Consider the following 20,209-nt stretch of genomic DNA (forward strand, 5'->3'; position numbering starts at 1 on the left):
TGCATTGAAATGATGTGGACTAGAGCATCAAGCTGCATATATGCCTCCTTCCTTTGATAACACACGAGGGGACTCAGAACCTGAGCTCCTTAGATCACAATCACAGATCATCCAAGATGCTCCAACTTATTCCTTCACTATTCAATACAGCTACACCTAACACACTGAATGCAGCTGGAGTTCATTCAGGTAATTCTTAACAGCTATTGATAGCTCTGGGGGGAGAAGCAGAGTTAAGGCTATGTGGGTGTTTACCTTAACTCTATATTCCCTGGTTTTCACACGTTTGAATTTTGCTGAACTCAACACAGCGGAAGGGCACAGGCTATCGACGCGCAACCTTAACTCTGCATTAAAATTTTTTTTTTGCCATTTAATAGATGGGTTGGTTCACCATCATAGGAGCTGTTCAACAGGGCACAACATTTCAGAATACAAAATCCTTCTGAGTAGCGTGTGCCAGAAGATTCCTTGGGGTGGGTTCATTGGACAAGACGGAGGATTCAAATAACCTCACTGGCCAATGGCCTAAAAGAAGGAAATAGGAGAATTCACTTTGCTGTCTGTGGGTTTATATTACTGTAGGTGATTGGCACGCCTCTTTCTCCCCTTGTTATAGAATACATTGGCCACCAAGGACGGGTAAGGAGGTCCTTCCCTTGCAGCAGGATGGAAGGCAGGGACAGGAAGGGGAGGTCTTCTGGCCCACCTGCCCTTTTAGTAATTGCTTTCCTTTTTTTTTAAGAAATATAGCTCGGCTAATAATGGCTGGTACTGAATGCCAGGTTTGTTGTGCTTCCAGCATGCTCAGGGCCACAGACCACTGTTACGGATTACGTTAGTACAGCGTAACATTTTTTTTTATAAATCATCTTGAATATAAATTGTATTCCCAAATTCTTTACAGAATAAAATATTAGGACAGTGGCCAGTATATCGCACACATTTTTTCAAAAACTGTGCAGTGAATTAAAGCATGAAATCATGAAGTCAGTAAGTGAAGGGAAAGAGAAATTAAGAAGCATAGATGAGAATAGGTTAAGATGAGATTTGAAAAAGGTTGGAGGGTGGATGAAACATATATGGCTGTAGAAGAGAAGGCTGTTACTCAAATAGTGGTGAAATTTTGAGAAGAGACAGAAGGCGGCTAGCAATAAAGAGAACACAGAGAGTAGAAAGGGATGACAAGCAAGTAAGGTCTTTTAGAAGTAGGTTGATTTAAGCCAACTCAGCATTTTATTAGGGGACTTCTGAATAGGTAAAAGTTTAACTAAAATGAATTTACTGTAATTTACAAACAGTGTTTTGGTTTCCCTCTGGGGCACTATAATCTGTATTCTAAATTTTCCCCAGACATTCAAAAGCTACTGAATTTAGAATTCTATCCAATCATATAAACTTAATTTCACATTGAAACTAAAACCCACAACCACAGCCACCACACAAACACTTTACATTGCCAATAAAAATATATATTATAGTTCATATAAGTATGGAATTCTATATTACTGCTTTTACTTATTCTTACTTCTGGGCCATGATTTCTCATACAGCACAGTGTAATATAAAGAACACATTGTCTCCTGTGCGTAGGCTCTGCGTAGGTTTCTCATCCTTAAAAGCATGCAATGATACTGGTTCATTGCTAGATTTCAGCCACCTTTCTAGCCTCTTTCAGTGGGTGTAAAAGGGTTTATTTATAATATATATTGCTGTTGACAGAATTTTATCTTGTTCTTCTGGAATCTCAGCAGCAATTGCCAAGTTAGAGGCTTCCCCAGAAAGCACGTCAAAGGATTCCCACCCACACACTGAATATCTAACAGGATCTGACCCATTTTTTTCTTATTAAAGCATCGGTACACTTTTTTTTTTCAGGAGGGGGGTGAGAAAGAATCTTGACGATGCTTGAAACAGAAAAGGAGCTAATGTATGCAAGAACTGAAGTGGGAACTGTACACTGTTTACTTTTTATTTCCTACTAAATCACTATCAAGGTGCTAAAAACTATATTTAAAATGCAAAGAACACATTTATTTTGTCTTGATTTTGTGAATATGATGTTCTTACTTGGTGATTTACAGCTCCAGGTGTCTTTTGCCAAAGCATGAGGAAGACTACACTTATAATTGCTAACTATGGAAAAATACCATTAATTAGCTTTACTTATCTTTTCTTACTGTTCCACTGGGCATATTTCTGCAGTTTGGGCAATAATGGTCTCATAGTTCATATTCATGATACTAGAGTGTGTGCAAAAATTAAGCATGAAAAATAACCACAGTTAAAATATGATTTTACTAAGGTTATTAAAATAGTCAAATGAGAACAAATAAAAATAATATTCTATAGCAATCAACTTTAAATAACACTTAAAGACCACAGCATTAGGACTGATTATTGCAAATGCAACTGAGCATCATTACTAATTAAATGTAAGAACCAGAGATGAAAAAGGCCTATTGCATCATCTAGGCCATCTCCTGGCCAGTGCCAGAAATAAAAGAATTATTCATGAAGAACCTGTCTCTTAAGACTTAAATAAATACTTGACACATTCAACCTAACTTCCTGCTTACTTGAAACAAATTCACATCACCACAGAATCATAGAACTGGAAGGGACCTCAAGAGGTCATCTAGCCCAGTCCCCTGCACTCAAGGCAGGACTAAGTATTATCTAGAACATCCCTTGTTATCTTTCACGTATATCATGTACAACTGATGTTCAATCAATGCAGGCAAAAGTGCTTGACAAATTACAAGACTGAACTGCACTGCATTTGGTGTTTTTGCCCTCACCCCAAAGTTGATTAAAATATTTCTTAGTTGATCACAGACCAAAAACAGTTACTAACCTTTTGTAACTGTTGTTCTTTGAGATGTATTGTCCATGTCTATTCCATGTTGAGTGGTATCCATTGGGGCAGCTCTAGTGCCCTCTGGAGTTGTGCGTTTGTGTGTCAGTATAAGGGGCGCTGCTAGCCTTGCACTCTCTCAGCTCCTTTTTGCCAGTTAACTCCAACAGATGGCTACGGAGGATGGGTCATGGAATGGACATGAGCAAGATATTTCAAATAACAAGGTTAGTAAACGTTTTTTCTTCTTTGAGTGCTTGCTCATGTCCACCCTGTGTTAGGTCACTCACAAGCAGTACCCCAGGAGATGGGCTCAGAATTCATGGACATGCTGACTGCAACACTGCTCTTCAAAAATTGACATCATCTCGGGCCTGTTGGGTGATGACATAGTGAGACATGAAGCCTAACAAGAGAAACACTTTCACTTGGCCAAATAGGTAGCTCTAGTGAAAGACTTTCTACTGCTTAGCAAGATCTACCGAACCTGTTCCAAGCAGACCTGTTTTTCAAGGTTCATATATGTAGCATCCATGCAGTTAAATGCAAGAAGGCGCGGTTCGGGTGAAGTTATCATGCATGTGAAATCAGGTCTGGATGGAGTGGGAGCAAGAATGCAGCTGTCACAGAGATCCAGGAGCACGTCAAAGCAATTCTGGCACGGCCACGCCGGTGCTATCAAAATAACTCTTGCCTTGTCCCATTTGATTTTTAGATGGACCCCGTGAAGCAAGGGGGTTGGGGTGTAAAGCAGGTGGTCTGTCCATGAGAGCAGGAAGACATCGGAGAGGGAGTCCAGGCTCTGTGCACGCAGTGAACAAAACTGACGGCATTTCCTTCTGCCTGGTGGTAAATAGGTCCACCTGGGGAGGACCCCATCTTTGAGGGATGAATCTGGTGACCTCTGGGTAAAGGGACCACTCGTGGTTAGAGGAGAAGGATCTGCTGAGGTGATCTGCCAGTACATTCCAGGCTTCCGGGAGATGTGACACTTTGAGATAAATGGAATGCTTCACGAACAAGTCCCTCAGATGGATGGCCTCCTGACACAAGGCCAAAGATTGAGCCCCTCCCTCCTTGTTGACGTAAAACATAGTTGCAGTATTGTCTGTCAGGACCTATACCATGTTACTTGAGATCTGGGAGAGGAACTTGGGCATGCTAAGCGTACCACCCTCATAACCACTGCCACCATGACCACGCTGGCTGCTGAGTTTGCAGCGTCCCACGCCATGTGGAAAGAGCACCTAGCCGCTGCGATGCCCTCCTCTACTAGGGTGCCAAATTCTTGGCCCAAACCCTGCAGGAGGTACTCCTTGAACTTACAGAGAGAGTCCCATTAATTAAAATTGTATCTGCCCAAGAGGGCCTGATGGCTTGCCACCACAAATTGCAGGCTGGCAGTGGAATTTTTCTTTTAAAAAGGTCCAGTCTTTTGGCCTCTTTATTTTTGAGAGTTGAGCTGGCGTGCCCCTGCTTGTCTGTTTTGTTAGCTGCAGAGACAACCAGCGAGACTGGAGGTGGGTGAGTATAAAATGTACTTGAACCCTTTGGCCGGGACAAAGTACTTCTTTTCAGCCCTTTTGGAGATGAGAGGGGTGGACGACGGGGTTTGCCAGAGGGCCTTCACAACTTTGAGGATGCTGTCATGCACTGCTAGTGCAACACGGGCAGGGGTGGAGGTCTGAGAGGACACTGAACAAGGCATTCATCTGCTTGTCCATCTCCTCCACCTCTAGGCCCAAGTTCTCGGCCACCCATCGAAGCAGGGCCTGGTGTTCTTTAAAATCATCTGGCGGGCTGGCCCTCGAGAGTCTCCATGACCACCTCGTCCGGTGATGAAGATGACGACTGTATGATCAGAGGAGGCCCTGGGGCATTGTCCCCCATGGGAGAGGGAGGTTTAGGGGTGGGTGTAGTCTCTTCTACCCTGCCTTGACTCTGGGATAAGGGAGTCCCACAGATTAAAATCATATCTCTCTAGCAAAGCCTGCTGGTGGGAGATACGCAGTTGAAGACTTGTCTGAGGGTGGCTTCCATGAAGACAACCGCCAGCCTGATGTCCCTGTCATTTTTATTGTGGGGTCTGAAGTCCCAAGAAATCTGGCACTTGTCCCTCACATGGGTTTACTCCGAGCACTTCAAGCAGCTAGACTGCAGGTCACTCACGGGCATAGGTTTGCCACAAGAGGAACAAGGCTTGAAGCCTGGTGACTGGGGCAAGTCCAGCCCCTGGGGCAAAGAAGTCTATCGATGATAGGAACTAACTATATACACTAACTCTACCAGTAAAAACTATACACACTAAACTATGATAACTATGAACGAAGGAGTAGTCTAAAAATCACTAGGAAGAAGCCTTGCTACAGTAAGAAGGGTCATTCCAGCAACTGTCACGGGCGATAAGAAGGAACTGAGAGGGTAAGGGCCGGCGGTACCCCTTATACTGGTGCATAAGCGCATGGCTCCAGAGGGCACCAGAGCCAGCTGAACGGATACCACTGAGGGAAAAATCTCTGGCAACAGTGCACACAGCACGCACACACCTAACAGGGAATGTATATGAGCAAGCACTTGAAGAACAGTTCAATTAAAATGTATTTTAATTTATACATACACCAAAAATACTCATTCATTTACAACTGTGAAGCAGAACTGCCACCCCAAAGCTAGTGAGATTAATAAAGGCTGTGTATGCCATAAGGAAACAGTTTTTCTACTTAAAGATGGCAATCTGAATTATGAACATAAACTACTGAACAAGATAGATACATTTATTATCTCTCTGGAGAAATCAGTTCATTCCAATGCTGTATAAATGGGAGATGTGTTTTGTTTTGTTTTTTCTCCCTACAAGACTGCATCTGGATGTTCTGAACTATTTAACTGTGTAATTTAATTCTCTCTCAGCTGGTCAAGTAGTGATTTCTCAAACAGTGGTTGCAAGATATGCTACTTCGGAAAGAATCCACAAGGATTCTTTTGATGGACATGAGTCTATAGTGTTGAGAGTCTCTACTTCAGTGCCCATATGAATAGCTTCACATCAACTTATTGACATGAAGAGGAGTGAGGAGGCCCTTCTGCATTTCACATTGTCATAATAAATTACATCAGCTGTAATTCTGTGATTAGACATCAGCATGTCTTATGTAAACAAAAGTGAAGAAGGGAGGAGAGAAGAGAATTCCACTTTGGAAACAAATACAGTTTTTGTTTCTATGGTAGAATAATACCTGGCACTTCCAAAACTTTTCATCTAGTTGTGAAAGCAAACCCCGCCAGAAAACAGGCTGAGTAGGATATCTATTCATTAGGGGAAAAATGGACTTCAAGTCACAGGACTATCGATCTATAGAGCAGCGTGGGCGTCTTCCTCTTTGTTTTGTGAATGCTGCCTTGATATCCTGGATGTAAGATTTGGACTAGCTGAGTCTATTCATTTCCTTTTGTGATACTTCTATACAAAATGGTACAGAAGACTTAACAGAAAAGGTTTTGCTATTCCAGTGGCAACCTTGCGAGTCAGGGAGTTGGAGATTCCATCTGTGTAGTCTGTGACTATGCTACGGCGTTACATCGACATAGATATGGAGGTGTATCTGTGCCACTGTAGCATCTGTATTGTAGACATGGCCTCGAACTGAGTTCATGGCCTCGATCTGTATTGTAGAAATGGCCATGAACATACAGAGAACATGTGGGAGCTGTCTAAGTAGCTGTTGCCAGTGTGTTGAGGGGAGGGAGAAAAGCCAGCCTCTGCCCTCTCCAGGACTCATCATATAGGCTCCTTTGTGGGCATGACATGGGGAAGGAAACCCGTACCTACTGGGGGGGAAGGGAAGGGAAAAGAAGCCTTGATGGACTTCCTCACATAACTTTCCACCCCTGTTCTTATCACCACACTGGGGGCTCCATATGTAGACAGAGATCGCAGAGTTGGGGAAGAGAGGCCAGGCTTCCTTCAATCACCCCCAAGACCCATCATGTGGTGCTGGTGGCCAATTTCCCCTCTGGGAGCACCATATGAGACAAGAGTGCCAATTCCCAGGGGTGGAGAGAGTCAGAATGGTCAGGCTTCCCCCAACTCCAAACTCATTGGACCCCAGCACTTGGACCCAGAGATCCATTCCACTTTGGATCATAGCCATCTCCTGATGCCAGCTAATCTAATTAGTCCGGTGTACCTCAAGCAGTGGCAGCATCTGCTGCAGTGCTGAAGGTTCAGCTTTCAAACTGCTGATGATTCATTCAGAGAGTTGCATACAAACCACGTTCCTTTAAAAGAAAGCTTGTAATTACATTTAAAAAGCTAAATCAAAAGAACGTTGTTTTGGGTTGAAAAGTGAAGCACTGGGAAGTTAAGAAATGCCAGAATTAAGGTTGCCTGAGCAATCCTAATTCACCTCCCTTGTGCGTATACATTATGATAATCTTGATTACATTACTACATACTATTATTCAACAGGACCTCCTTCAGTGGCTAGAACGGATTCACGAGAAGGCAAAATTAAGATGATGCCCCTACATCTGGCATTTCCTAACTTTCAAGTACTTGACTTTGCAACCTAAATGAAGTATTTTTAACACAGTTATTTTGTATTTAACTATTTACAGTGTTAATATAGGATTGTTGTAAACTGCACTATCTGCTGTTCTCTGATTTGTCATGGCAATTAAAGTCAGAGGCATTGGGACTGCTCGCTATCCCAATGTAATATCAAGGGGAAGGCTGTTAAGGGATTGTATGTCTGGACTGTCCTCCCCCTTGATGTAATGGCTGCTGAACAGTGTCAAGGCTGGGGTAATAATGACCAGCAGTAAAGTAAGGAGAAGCAGATCTAATCTTTCCCTTTGTTAGACTCAGATGAAAAACTCCCCCTCTTCTGCCTGACTTGGGAGAATTCTGCACTTCCAGAAGTCATCTCGGGCTAGGAGGTGAGGGCTCAACAGCTAGGGGCACTGAAGCAGAAGCAACAGGAGAGTTGATAGCTGTTTAAGTCATTTCTGAGGCTCCTAGCCTTTCAACAGTAAAGCAGCAGCATCTTTGGGGTTGCGGAGAATGTATAAAGATGAGATGCCCAAGCCAGATGTCTCCTCTCCCCTAAAAGAGGATCTGTCCCTCCTCCAGTTTCCTCTCTTCTTTGGAAGAAAGATAAATCTAAAATACAGGTTATACAGACTACTTAAAATCTCTTTTGAAATACTGTAAAGTCTTCTAAAATGCTACAAGTTTCCCTCCCGCAAAAAAACAATTTTTCCAGAACAAGCTCCCAGGCACTTCAGTTTTATCTGTTTTTTTATACCAAAGCAATTTCCACATCCTGGTCAAGTCAAAACAATAATATTTTTAGCAATATGCCTCCTCACCTGCATACTTTTATGTACAAGCATGCCTACATGCTCTTTGTTTGGTTGGCCATGGAACAGCTACTTGAGGCCAAACTGCCTTCAGCTACCTTGTTATTTTGTCCTCATTCTCTTCCCTTTACTTTGACCCATCATTGAAGATGGAGCAATGTTACGTCAGCATACACCACTGAAACTTATGATGACAACCACTGTTGAGTTGCCTGGTTAGTATTTTGATCTACTTTTACCGAATTACCACTACTCCAGGCAACACAGCATATGTCTGCTCCCTATCTGCCTACAGTTATCCACAAATTAATGTTCTGCTGCCCCCTAATATACTTCATCTGTTCTACTTATTTCACCAAACAGGCTCTGATTCTGAGAATTCCTTCTGTCTTTTGTGCTCTCCAGTTTGTATACTTGGCTTCTCAGTTTCCAATATATTTTCCAGAATCTTCCATGAACTGTAAGCCATCTTGGCTTCTAATTCTCCTCTCCCATCTGCTTCTTGTCCTTTGTCTCTCACTTCTTCTTCTTTATCTATTACTGTTTCCTCTCCATCCACTATGCTTTGAACCCAATTTATTAGCTCACACATATACCCATGCCCAATACAGATAGTAATGTAGGAGCACTATTCTGGCTGTTTTCACTCACCCAGTCAGTCATTGCTTCCAAGGCGAGTTCAAAGATTTGACTCCTTTTTGAAGATAACGTTAGTTATCCATGTCATCTGATGAGTTCACAAATAGTTACCTTTAAGTTCTATGAAACAAGGCAATAGGTTTCCTGGAACTCCAAATAATAATGTGGAACTGCTACGTGGGGCAGCATAAATATCAGGCATAAAATTGAGTGCACAGAGATAGTGTTCATGCTTCAGAATGTGATTTCACCAAATGATATCAAGAAATAAACTATATAATCTATCCCAGTCACCTGTACTAATGTAATTATTGTAAACTGTGGGATGAACATTAAGCATTTCAGAACAAAAAAAAAAAAAGATGCTTGTGTTACAAGTGAGAAGTGAATTGCGCATATAAGCTAAATTAAATTTCTATGGGAAAACAGAATAAATGTTATGTGCAACAAAGAGAAAGGAAGTTGAAAGACTTCAACATTTAATCTAAAAGTATTTTTGCCATAGATTTGAATAAGTCACCTCTTTATTAAAAAAAGAATCAAAGAATAAAACATTTGTAATATTAACAAAGAAATTATTAAAATACATTTCTTAAGAGCACTATTGTGTTTCCTGTCCTTTTCTGCCTAGCAAATTAAGATCTGAGTAACACATGGGCACAGGAGTCTGTGCTAGAAGATCCTGTGACGCAAGATTGTGACCTTGTTTACTTGATGACTAAATTCTGAAGCCAGCGGCACAAGTCACAAAGTACAGCAGGAAATATAATACTGAAACTCAATAAATTATCTTTATTTGTTTTTTATGAATCTGTCTAGTGTAAATGAGTCACAGCTAAATTAGCTCATAAATTTAATTAAAAACTAAACTTTTATTAAATCAATTTCTTGTTTGTTGTGAAAGATTTCTTTTGTGGCAAAACTAATCTGGTGTGCAATAAAAATTTTTTAAATGCAAACTTGTTACTAGAATAATCCCAAATTACACTGATCACACTCAGTTTTAAACACTGCAGTGACTAGCTAAAGCACACAGGGCAAGTAGCAGCAAAGAAAATGCATTAAATTCAAGTAGTCTCATAAAAATTTAAGCCTTACATGCAAAAAAGTCAAAAGTGACTTTAGGTAGGTTTCCTTCTTTTAATGAAACTAATAGGCACATACTGTAGTACTATAACCATTTAAACGTATACACAAAAGATAAAGTATAGTGCTTGACACCCTATAAATACCATAGATAAGACAAGAAAAGCAGAATTCTACTTACGGATATGATTCTGAAAGTTGACGAGCTATTTTATAAGCTGCTGGGTCTCTGTCTAGTGCATATATTGTAATATTAGTTACTTTCTGTAGAAGAGCTGTAGTATGACCTCCTGCTCCAAACGTCATATCAAGCATACGCTGTTGAATGCAAAAGAAATAATACTGTTACTTAATAATATAAGGTAAAGAAACCTACTGTTGATTTAAGCCTTTTCTAGTTAACCTCTCTAATATGCTGTGGAAGAATAAATATTAAATCCATTTCACAACCTTTTTTTTTTGAAAACTTTTTAAAGCAATTTTCATTGAACATGTTTCAAAGAACAGCACAAACCAATTCACATTTATTTTCTTTTGCTCAGATTGTGATCCCACATGGAGGGGAGCCTCTATGCAGAAGATGAGGTCAGTCACTTCTCTCAACATCATATCTCCCCTTTCCCCTTCCTCCTGACTTCAAAGGAGGTTGAAGGGTCTAAGCACTTCACAGGATTTACTCAGCAACTTGTAGGATTGTGCTTAAAAGGAAGGATGATGGGTATGTACAAAACACCAGTGGTTCACAACTTCTTTTCTGGATCCCAACTTGTCATGGGCTGGCAAATGAACTCCCGTACAAGCTGTCCCCACACGTAACATCCTGCCACTACTAATGCTGTCTCTTGTCTCTTTCCACTTTTCTGCATCTGCTTTTTATTTCCCTTTTCATTTTTTTCCCTTTCATATGTATATATTTTTTCCTTTTTGCATCATGAATCTCTCTCCTTTTTTCTTGTTGCACCTCTTCTTATTTCTCATTCAAAGGCTACACACTGCTTGGTTTTAGCTGCAACGTAGGTTTCCTTTAAGCTAAGTAGAGTCCTATAGAAGAAAAAGAAAATAACTGATGTTTGGACCACTGGTCTGCAGCTTGTACTTGTACCCCTTCTGTACTGAACACGTGAACTGTTCCAAAATTAGGGCCTTCCAGAAAAACAGGAAGGAAAAGTTGGTAGCTTTCAAGGAACTGCTTATCTAAAGGAGCACATTTACAGAGACACTGTAATCCAGGCACTGTCTATACACTAACATTAGGAGTCTAGGTAGCAAACAAAAGGAATTGGAATTGCTCATTTATAAGCATAAATTTGATCAAGTTGATATTATTGAAACCTGGTGGGATGATTCTCATGACTGGAATTTTAAAATCAATGGTTATGAGCTATTTAGGAAGGATAAGAGGGCAAAAAGGAGCAGGAGTATTCTATATAAAATATGGATTAATTTGTTTCCGAGTCACTGATAACTCAGAAGAAAATTATCTTGACTGATTTAGATCAATGCCTTAACAGATAAAGCAGAAGTTGGGGTATTAGGGTAAGTCTACACTGGCAGAGTTACATCGCCAGCAGTTACAGCTCAGAGAGCGCTGAAGGGAAACCACTGTTGTGTGTTCACACTGTCAGCTGTATGCGCAATATCGTGTTCACACTTACGGTACTTGCAGTGATATTCGGAGCGGTGCACTCTGAGCAGCTATCCCACAAAGCATCTCTTCCTCTTCTGCCGCTAAGAATTGTGGGAAGGAAGAGAGGGTCACGGGGCATCCGGGGTCCTGTCCCAGTGCCTGTGATTCATTGCTTCACATCTCAGCAATCCCATCCTGTGAATCCGTCTACATTTGGTGCCATCTTTCAACAGTTTGTGTACTTCGTGCTGTGCCTCTTCATTCTGCAGGAATGGATCCCGCACTGTTGACCAACATGCTGCTCGCTCTCACTAACATGAGCAGCAGTGGATTTATTCCTTAAACTAAAGAGGCAAGAGCAGTTCAACATAGATCTCGCCACGCGTAGTAGCTACGACACAAGATTGCTTGTCGCATTCACAGAGGTGCTGACCACAGAGGAACACAACTTTTGGGCTCAGGAAACAAGCACTGAGTGGTAGGATCACATCGTCATGCATGTCTGGGATGATGAGCAGTGGCGGCAGAACTTTCGGATGAGGAAAGCCACATTCAAGGGACTATGGGTATGTCTACAGTACAGGATTATTCTGATTTTACATAAACCAGTTTTGTAAAACAGATTGTATAAAGTCGAGTGCACGCGGCCACACAAAGCACAATAATTCGGTGGTGTGTGTCCATGTACCGAGGTTAGCGTCGATTTCTGGAGCGTTGCACTCTGGGTAGCTATCCCATAGATATCCCATAGTTTCCGCAGTCTCCCCTCCCATTGGAATTCTGGGTTGAGATTCCAATGCATGATGGTGCAAAAGCAGTGTCGCAGATGATTCTGGGTAATGTCATCACTCATTCCTTCCACTCATTCGTGAAAGCAACAGCAACAATCATTTCGCGCCCTTTTTCCCTGGATTGCCTGGGCAGACGCCATAACATGGCAACCATGGAGCCTGTTTTGCCTTTTGTCACTGTTATCGTATGTGTACTGGGATGCCGCTGACAGAGGCGGTACTGCAGTGCTAACAGCAGCATTCATTTGCCTTAAAGGTAGCAGAGAGGTTACAGTCATTCTGTACCGTCTGCTGTGCACAGTAAATTGGCAATGAGATTGACGGTTATCAGTCGTTCTGTACATCTGCTGGTGTCATGGGTGCTCCTGGCTGGCCTCGGTGAGGTTGGCCGGGGGATGCAAAGACAAAAATGGAATGACTCCCCGGGTCATTCCTCCTTTATGTTTATCTAAAATAGAGTCAGTCCTGCCTAGAATATGCAGGCAAGTGTACTAGAGAGCACAGCCGCTCCTGTCAGAATCCCGCAGAAATGATGAGTGCATGCCATTCTAGGGGGCCCCTGCAACACCACCACCTGTTGCTTCCCTCTCCCCAACCCTCCTGGGCTACCATGGCAGTGTCCCAATTTGTGTGATGAAGTAATAAGAATGCAGGAATAAGAAATACTGAGTTTTTAGTGAGATAAAATGAGGGGAGGCAGCCTCCAGTTGCTATGATAGTCCAGGCAGGACATTAAACGGTGGGGGGAGAGGAGCCCAGCATCCTGCTGCTATGAAAGTCCAGGCAGTACAGAATCTTTTCTTTAGACATGAAAGGGGGGGGCTGATGGAGCTCAGCCCTCCAGTTGCTAATGATGAGGACGGTTTACCATCCTTTCTGTTCTCATCCACATCTGCCGAGAATAAACCGGGAGTCATTCCTATTTTTACCCGGCCGGCCCCCGCGAACCTCACCTGAGGCCAGCCAGGAGCACTCACGGATGATGATGAGGATGGCTATCAGTCCTTTTGTACTGTACCGTCTGCCACTGGGGAGGGAGGGGAGAGAATGCTGCTCTTCAGTTGCCGCGGCACCAGCGTCTACCAGCAGCATTCAGTAGACATAGGGTGACACTATGAAAAAAAGTCAAGAAACGATTTCTTTCCCTTTTCTTTCACCGGGGGGGAGGGGGAGGGTAAATTGACGAGATATACCCTGAACCACCACGGACATATGTTGTTGAACCTTACAGGCATGGCGGAGCGGCAGCCAAGAATGCAAATACTTTTCGGAGACTGCGGGACTGTGGGATAGCTGGAGTCCTTCAGTACCCCCTCCCTTCCTCCATGAGCGTCCATTGATCCTTTGGCTTCCATTACGCTTGTGACACAAGCACTGTGATGTGGACTCTGTATCATAGCCTGGAGATTTTTTCAAAATGCTTTGGGCATTTCGTCTTCTGTAACGGCAGCTCAGATTAGAACAAGATTTGTCTCCCCATACAGTGATCAGATCCAGTGTAACTCCATACGGTCCATGCTGAGCTCTTTTTGGATTGGGACTGAATCACCACCCGTTGCCTGATCAATGCCGCCCACGCTGGGCAAACAGAAATGCAATTCAAAAGTAGCGGGGCTTTTCCTGTCTACCTGCCAGTGCATCCGAGTCAGATTGCTTTTTCAGAGCAGTCACAATGGTGCACTTGTGGATACTTCCCAGAGCCATATCATCCGATTAGCTGGCTACACTAACCCTAATGCCGACATGGCAATCTGATTTCAGCGCTACTCCTCTCGTCGGGGAGGTGTACAGAAACCGGTTTAAAGAGCCCTTTATATTGATATTAAGGGCCTCGTTGTGTGGACGGGTGCAGGGTTAAATCAGTTTAACGCTGCTAAATTCGGTTTAAATGAGTAGTGCAGACCAGGCCTGTGTGATGAGTTCACTCCAGCCCTGCGGTGTAAGGATACGAAAATGAGAGCTGCCTTGTTGTTGGAGAAGCGCATGGTGATTGAACTGTGGAAGCTAGCTACTCCAGACTGCTACTGATTGGTCGCTAACCAGTTCGGAGTGGGAAAGTCGACCATTGGATTCGTGTTGCAGGAAGTGTGCAGGGCCATTAACTCGCATCCTGTTCCGAAAGACTGTGACTATGGGCAACGTGTGAGACATTGTGGATGACTTTGCACAAATTGGCTTCCCTAAACTGCGGAGGGGTGATAGATGGTACACATATTACAATTCTGGCACCAGAACACCTAGCCACCAAGTACATTAATAGGAAGGGGTATTTCTCTATGGTTCTCCAGGCGCTTGTGGATCACCATGGGCATTTCTCAGACATTAATGCAGGCTGGTCCGGAAAGGTGCATGACTGATGCATCTTTCGGAACACTGGCCTGTCCAGGAAGCTGCAAGCAGAAACTTTCTTCCTGGACTAGAAGATCATAATAGGGGAAGTAAAAATACCCACTGTCATCCTGCCAACCCTTTAATGTCGTGGCTTTTGAAGCCATACATGAGGTACCTTGAAGGCAGCAAGGAGCACTTCAACAAGATGCTGAGCAAGTGCAGAATGACTGTTGAGTGTGCTTTTGGTCATTTAAAGGCCCGCTGGCACTGTCTATATGGGAGGCTGGACCTGGCCAATCACAATATTCCTATGCTTATAGCCACGTGCTTTACGCTCCATAATATTTGTGAAGGAAAGGGCGAAAGCTTCACTCACGGCTGGGCCTTGAGGCTCAGCGCCTGGAGGCTGAATATGAGCCACCAGAGACCAGGGCTATTATAGGGATGCAACACAGGCCCATAAGGATCAGGGATGCCTTGAGGCAGCAATTTGAAGCTAAAATCCACTAATATTTGTTGCTATGCTCAGGAGTGCAGTGTTTGCAATGCTAGGAGATGATTGTGATTGCTGCAGACAATTTGCTATGAAGGTTTAAGAAAATTGTTTGTTGCTCTGCAGACCTCTGTTCGATTTCAATTAATGGAATAAAGATTGCTTTCAAACTAAAATAATTTTATTAAAAAACAACAATTGGAGGCGAGAGACAAATAAAAAAACCCATCAGCACTGTGGGGGATGGGGGAAGGGAGGGTCCCAGGAGGAGGTGGGATCCCAGGACAGTTAAAGATTTGTGTATGTCCAGGTATCATATGCAACCTTATCCTTTGGAGTCCAGTGCAGTGGGTACTGTACTTTAGCAGAGCTAAACTGCAGAGGCACAGGTGTTGAGTGCAGCGGGTACTGGGAGTCCGCAAGGCTGGACTGTGATGGGGCAGGAGCGGAATGCAGCGGGTACAAACTGGAGCCAGGAAGTAGATAAGTGTGTGTTGGCAGTGTCTGGGGGGAGCACGGGGAAGAGTTTTGTGACAGTGGCTGCAGGAGAGGGCGGGCGCGGAGCTGCTTGGTTTGTAGTGCTAGTAGCTTAGCACGCCATAACTTTTAAGAGCCGCTCTGTGGCTTCATTCTGGGGTGCTGCGTTCTCCTTTCAGTCCCTCTTCTTGCTGTCCCGCCACTCCTTCAATTCTTGTTTTTTGGCCACAGAGTGCATCATGACATCACTCAGAAGGCCCTCTTTAGTTCTTCATGGCTGCTCTCTAATTCTGCACAGCCATTCAGCTGGCGATAAAGAGCGAGGCTGGGCTCTCAGGGTCATATCTGTGAAGCCAAAATGCAACGTTTTACAGAAGCAGTATTGTTTGCAACATAGACCACTGATTCAGTGATTTAAAACACAGCCAGTATTCACATACCTGTCACTAACTGGCTGACCCCGGGCAAACACATATGAGCCACAAGACCCCAAAAATGGTGAGTAACCACAGGGACAGGGGAAATCAGTGTTCCAGGACCATACTGTACCCTGGGCACATGGCTCTTGGGAGAGTCAGCACTGTAGTGGGGGCTTTATAATCATTACTGTCCCAACATTTTCCACAGGCTGTGTTCATTATGGGAGATATCTCGCTGTTGAGGGTGAGCAGGGAATCAAGGGAGAGTCTTCTCCAAGACTGTTGCTTCTGCCCTGGCCCTTATGTGGCTCGCCTGTGTGCAACAATGCCTTCCCCTCCCCAGTGACAGAGAGGCATGGGAAAGTTACCCTTAATGGGCAAGAAACAAAACAGCTCTGCCAAAGAACCTCTGGCAGCGGATTGCCCAGTATCTCCGAGAGAGTTTCATGGAGATCTCTGAGACAGATTCCCATGAAGTGAGGGAGTCAATCAAGACCCTGTTTGGCTGCTCAGACTAGGCATGTGGTGGTATGTTCATCATACAGACAACAAGCCTGCTTTCTGTAACTCTCCTTCCCCCAACAACTCACTTCAGTGATTCCTAAAATCAAAGCCACTTACCAGGGGCCTCCTCTCCTGTTTGTGCTTTGCTGAGCTCCAACAGCTGTGACTGGCTAGCCTCCTCCGGGATAGAGAAGAGCTCCTGGCTGCATGCATCTCTGATCTCCGAGTCGTCCTCTACCTCTGGGTCCCCTTCCTCCTCCACCTCCTCGTCCAAGATTTTCCTCCTCCTGGCCAGGTCCGCTCTCGACTGGCACAGGAGCCACCGAAGTATCCAAAATGGCTTTGCAGTGAAGGTGAGGTCACCACTGAGTTTTGTGTCCAGCTCTTTGTAGAACCGGCAGCTTTGGGCACAGCATCAGAGCAGCAGTTTGCCTCCCATGCTACGCGGTAGGCGTTCCGCAGCTCCTTCACTTTGATCCTGCACTGCAGTGTGTCCCGGTCATGGCCCCTTTCTGTCATGTTTTGTGAAATATGTCCATAGGTATTGTAATTCCTATGGCTTGAGTGCAGCTGGGACTGGACAGCCTCCTCTCCCCAAATACTGATGAGGTTCAGCAGCTCGGCATTGCTCCAAGCAGGGGATCACCTGGTGCATTGAGCGGTCATCGTCACCTGGAAATTGCTCAGACCACTGCATGCGTCACAGAGCAAACAGGAATGGGACTTTAAAAATTCCCAAGGAATTTAAGGGGTGAGGCTCACAGTTGGCCACCTGAGGGAAGGACGGTTCAAACTGATGGCCAGAGAGGTGAGAAACAGGCTTTGTGGGTGTCATAAACAGATAGCTAAGGGTTAATGTCTATTTCACCTGCAAAGGGGTAACCAAAGACCTGAGCAGAGGACCAATCAGGAAACAAGATTTTTCAAATCTCAAGGGAGGGAACTTCTGGGTGTGTGTCTTTCTCTCTCTGTTGCTCTCGGCTCTGAGAGTGAACTGTCTCTCTCCAAGCTTTCTAATCTTCTGTTTCCAAGTGTAAGTACAAAGGCAGAAGACAATAGGTTTTTATATTGTTTTTGTATTTACATGTGTGTAGTTTGCTGGAATGTTTTAAATTGTATTTCTTTTTGGATAAGGCTGTTTATTCATTTTTCTTTAAGCCAAATACCCTGTATATTGTCAACTTGATACAGAGATCATTTTTATGTCTTTTTCTTTCTTTTTATATAAAGCTTTCTTTTTAAGACCTGTTGGATTTTTTCCTAGTTAGAACTCACCAGGGAATTGGTGGGGAGGAAGGAAACAGGGGGGAAGGGAAAATCTCTTTGTGTCAGAGTTGCAAAGCTTACCTTTGCAGGGACTCTGACTGAGGGTGAAAGAAACTTGATCTCTCTGTGTTTGCATTTCAAGGACTTGAAACAGGGTGATCGTCCAGGGCCATCCAGGGAGGGAAAGCCTGGGAGGAAATTAAGAGGAGACAAGGGGAGGGGGTTATTTCCCTTTGTTGTAGACTCAGGGCATCTGAGTCTTGGGGTCCCCCAGGGAAGGTTTTGGGGAGACCAGAGTGCGCCAGACACTGGAATCTGGCTGGTGGCAGCGCTATCAGATCTAAGCTGGTAATTAAGCTTGGAGGTTTCATGCTAGCATCTTATTTTCTGAACTCTAAGGTTCAGATCTGAGTAGGAAAGCTATGACAGTGGGACACCTCCCAGAGGCCAGTCGCAGTGCTGTAAGTGGTCAGGGTATCTACACTGGCACCGCAGTGCTGGAGCCCTGGCACAGAAAGCTGTACATCTCTAACTGGGTGGGTGGTTTTTTTTTTTGTTTTTTTTTTTAAACAGTGCTGCAACTGTGCAGTTTCTGAGCACTAAGTTGCTTGGCAGTGTGTACACCTCGGGAGTTACACTGCAGAAAGCTGCTTTACTGCACAGAAACTTGCCAGTGTAGACAAGGCCTTAGCTGATGTCTGCTACAGACCATCAGCTCTCACTAGGGAACAGGATGAGTGTCTCCTTATGGACCCATTATGGGTAGGAAAAAGGCTGGGTGAACTTGGGTGACTTCAAATTGATGATATATGCTGAAGGTCTCATGCTGTTAGTACTAAAACATCCTTGGACTTTCTAAATATTATAGATGACAACCTCTTAACTCAAAAATTGTTGCATCCTAAATGGGGCAATTCTATATGAGCCCATGTCTTGATAGATAAAGAAGAACTGATCATAAAACTCAAAATTAATGGTAGCTTAGGTATAAGTAATCATACTTGTAATGTGCAAACAGAATTGTCACTGGGCAGGGCTACTCCCCAGCTCCAAGTACGAACTGCCACACCAAATCTCTTTCAAGGAGGTTTAGAACCGAATACACAAACAGAAAAACAGTCTTTTGAACTCAGTCTTTAGTTTCAGGTTTCAGCTCCACCTGTCTTAAGGGCCTCTGGCCACCTCCCAATTCTGACCAGTTCTGCTCCCTCTTTGGGGAAGTCCCTCAGGCTGTCTCCCTGAGCACCAGGCTCCTTGCTCCCAGGGAAGCACCACAGAAGTTAACTTCACTGCACTGTGGCTTTCCCTCACAGGCTCAACCTGTCTCAATCAATCCCCCTTTCACTGCCCATTAGCAGCCCTTTACAGGTCCAGGTGAAGTCCAGTTCCCTTTAATTATCTGGACTGGACGCACCTGCTCAGGTCCAGGGGAGATGAGCCTCATCTATCCACCAGGATCAGCCACCCTGTGACAAGAATAAAGTCCAGACCAGTGATATATATATATATACTTTGATGCTTCAAAAAGGTCAAGCCACTTGTATCAAATTTCATATACTATTAAAGAAAACTGTAAAAGTTGAGAGGCCAGATCAGTTGCTGGTGCAAATGGCCAAAGTAAACAAAAGCGATGATATACAAACAGTTGCACTAAATTCAAGTAATAGCACTGACAAGTGCTACAACCACACTCCTTAATGTTGCTCCTTTAATCTTGTGAATAACCAGCAGAATCAAGACAATAGGAGCACTTAAAAACAAAAGGACAAATACTTTATATTATCCCATTAATACACAATAATAAAAACAGCTATACCCACAGCAACAGAAGAGGAGAACAAACAAACAGGGTTAAAAGACAGACTTCTGTGACATAGTATACATGCACAACTCCCTGAGACTTCACCTTATGGGTCCTGGCCCTTAATTTGTTTTTTAAAAACTTGGAGGAAATCTACATTTTGAATTGCCAAAAAGAGAATGTTCACAGGCAAGGGACATTCCATGAAAAAAGTCAGAACCAAATGAGGAAGTGATATACATAGAGCACTGGAATGACCTAGGATACACAGGAACATACGAGCCGTGGAAGAACTTACATATTATCAATGAAACACTAAAAATCAATATGTTGATGAACTGTCAATCAACTGAGCATGGATAAAATGAGTGAAACAAGATACAAATGTCTAGCTAGTCTGTTTAATAATTCTTACAGACCATTTCTAACCATTTAAATTCATGAAGATGAATATAATTAAACTTCAAAATTTTCTCTCCCTCCCCCATTTACAATTACTGGCCTGGATAAGAACACAGCATATGATTTTTTATTTCATTTTATTTTTTAAAGAGGCA

The 20,209-nt window shown here is 43.5% G+C and overlaps 1 protein-coding gene across 1 annotated transcript in view; it reads right to left on the reverse strand.

The window, feature by feature from the left end:
• Positions 1 to 20,209, reverse strand: part of METTL15 (methyltransferase 15, mitochondrial 12S rRNA N4-cytidine) — a 195,754-nt gene that overhangs the window by 95,644 nt on the left and 79,901 nt on the right. Inside the window, exon 3 of the mRNA XM_032780673.2 lies at positions 10,125 to 10,261. Coding sequence (XP_032636564.1) covers positions 10,125 to 10,261 — 137 coding nt within the window. The remainder of the gene's footprint in view (positions 1 to 10,124; positions 10,262 to 20,209) is intronic.

Source organism: Chelonoidis abingdonii, chromosome 4 (assembly GCF_003597395.2).
Source record: "Chelonoidis abingdonii isolate Lonesome George chromosome 4, CheloAbing_2.0, whole genome shotgun sequence".
Lineage (NCBI taxonomy): Eukaryota > Metazoa > Chordata > Testudines > Testudinidae > Chelonoidis > Chelonoidis abingdonii.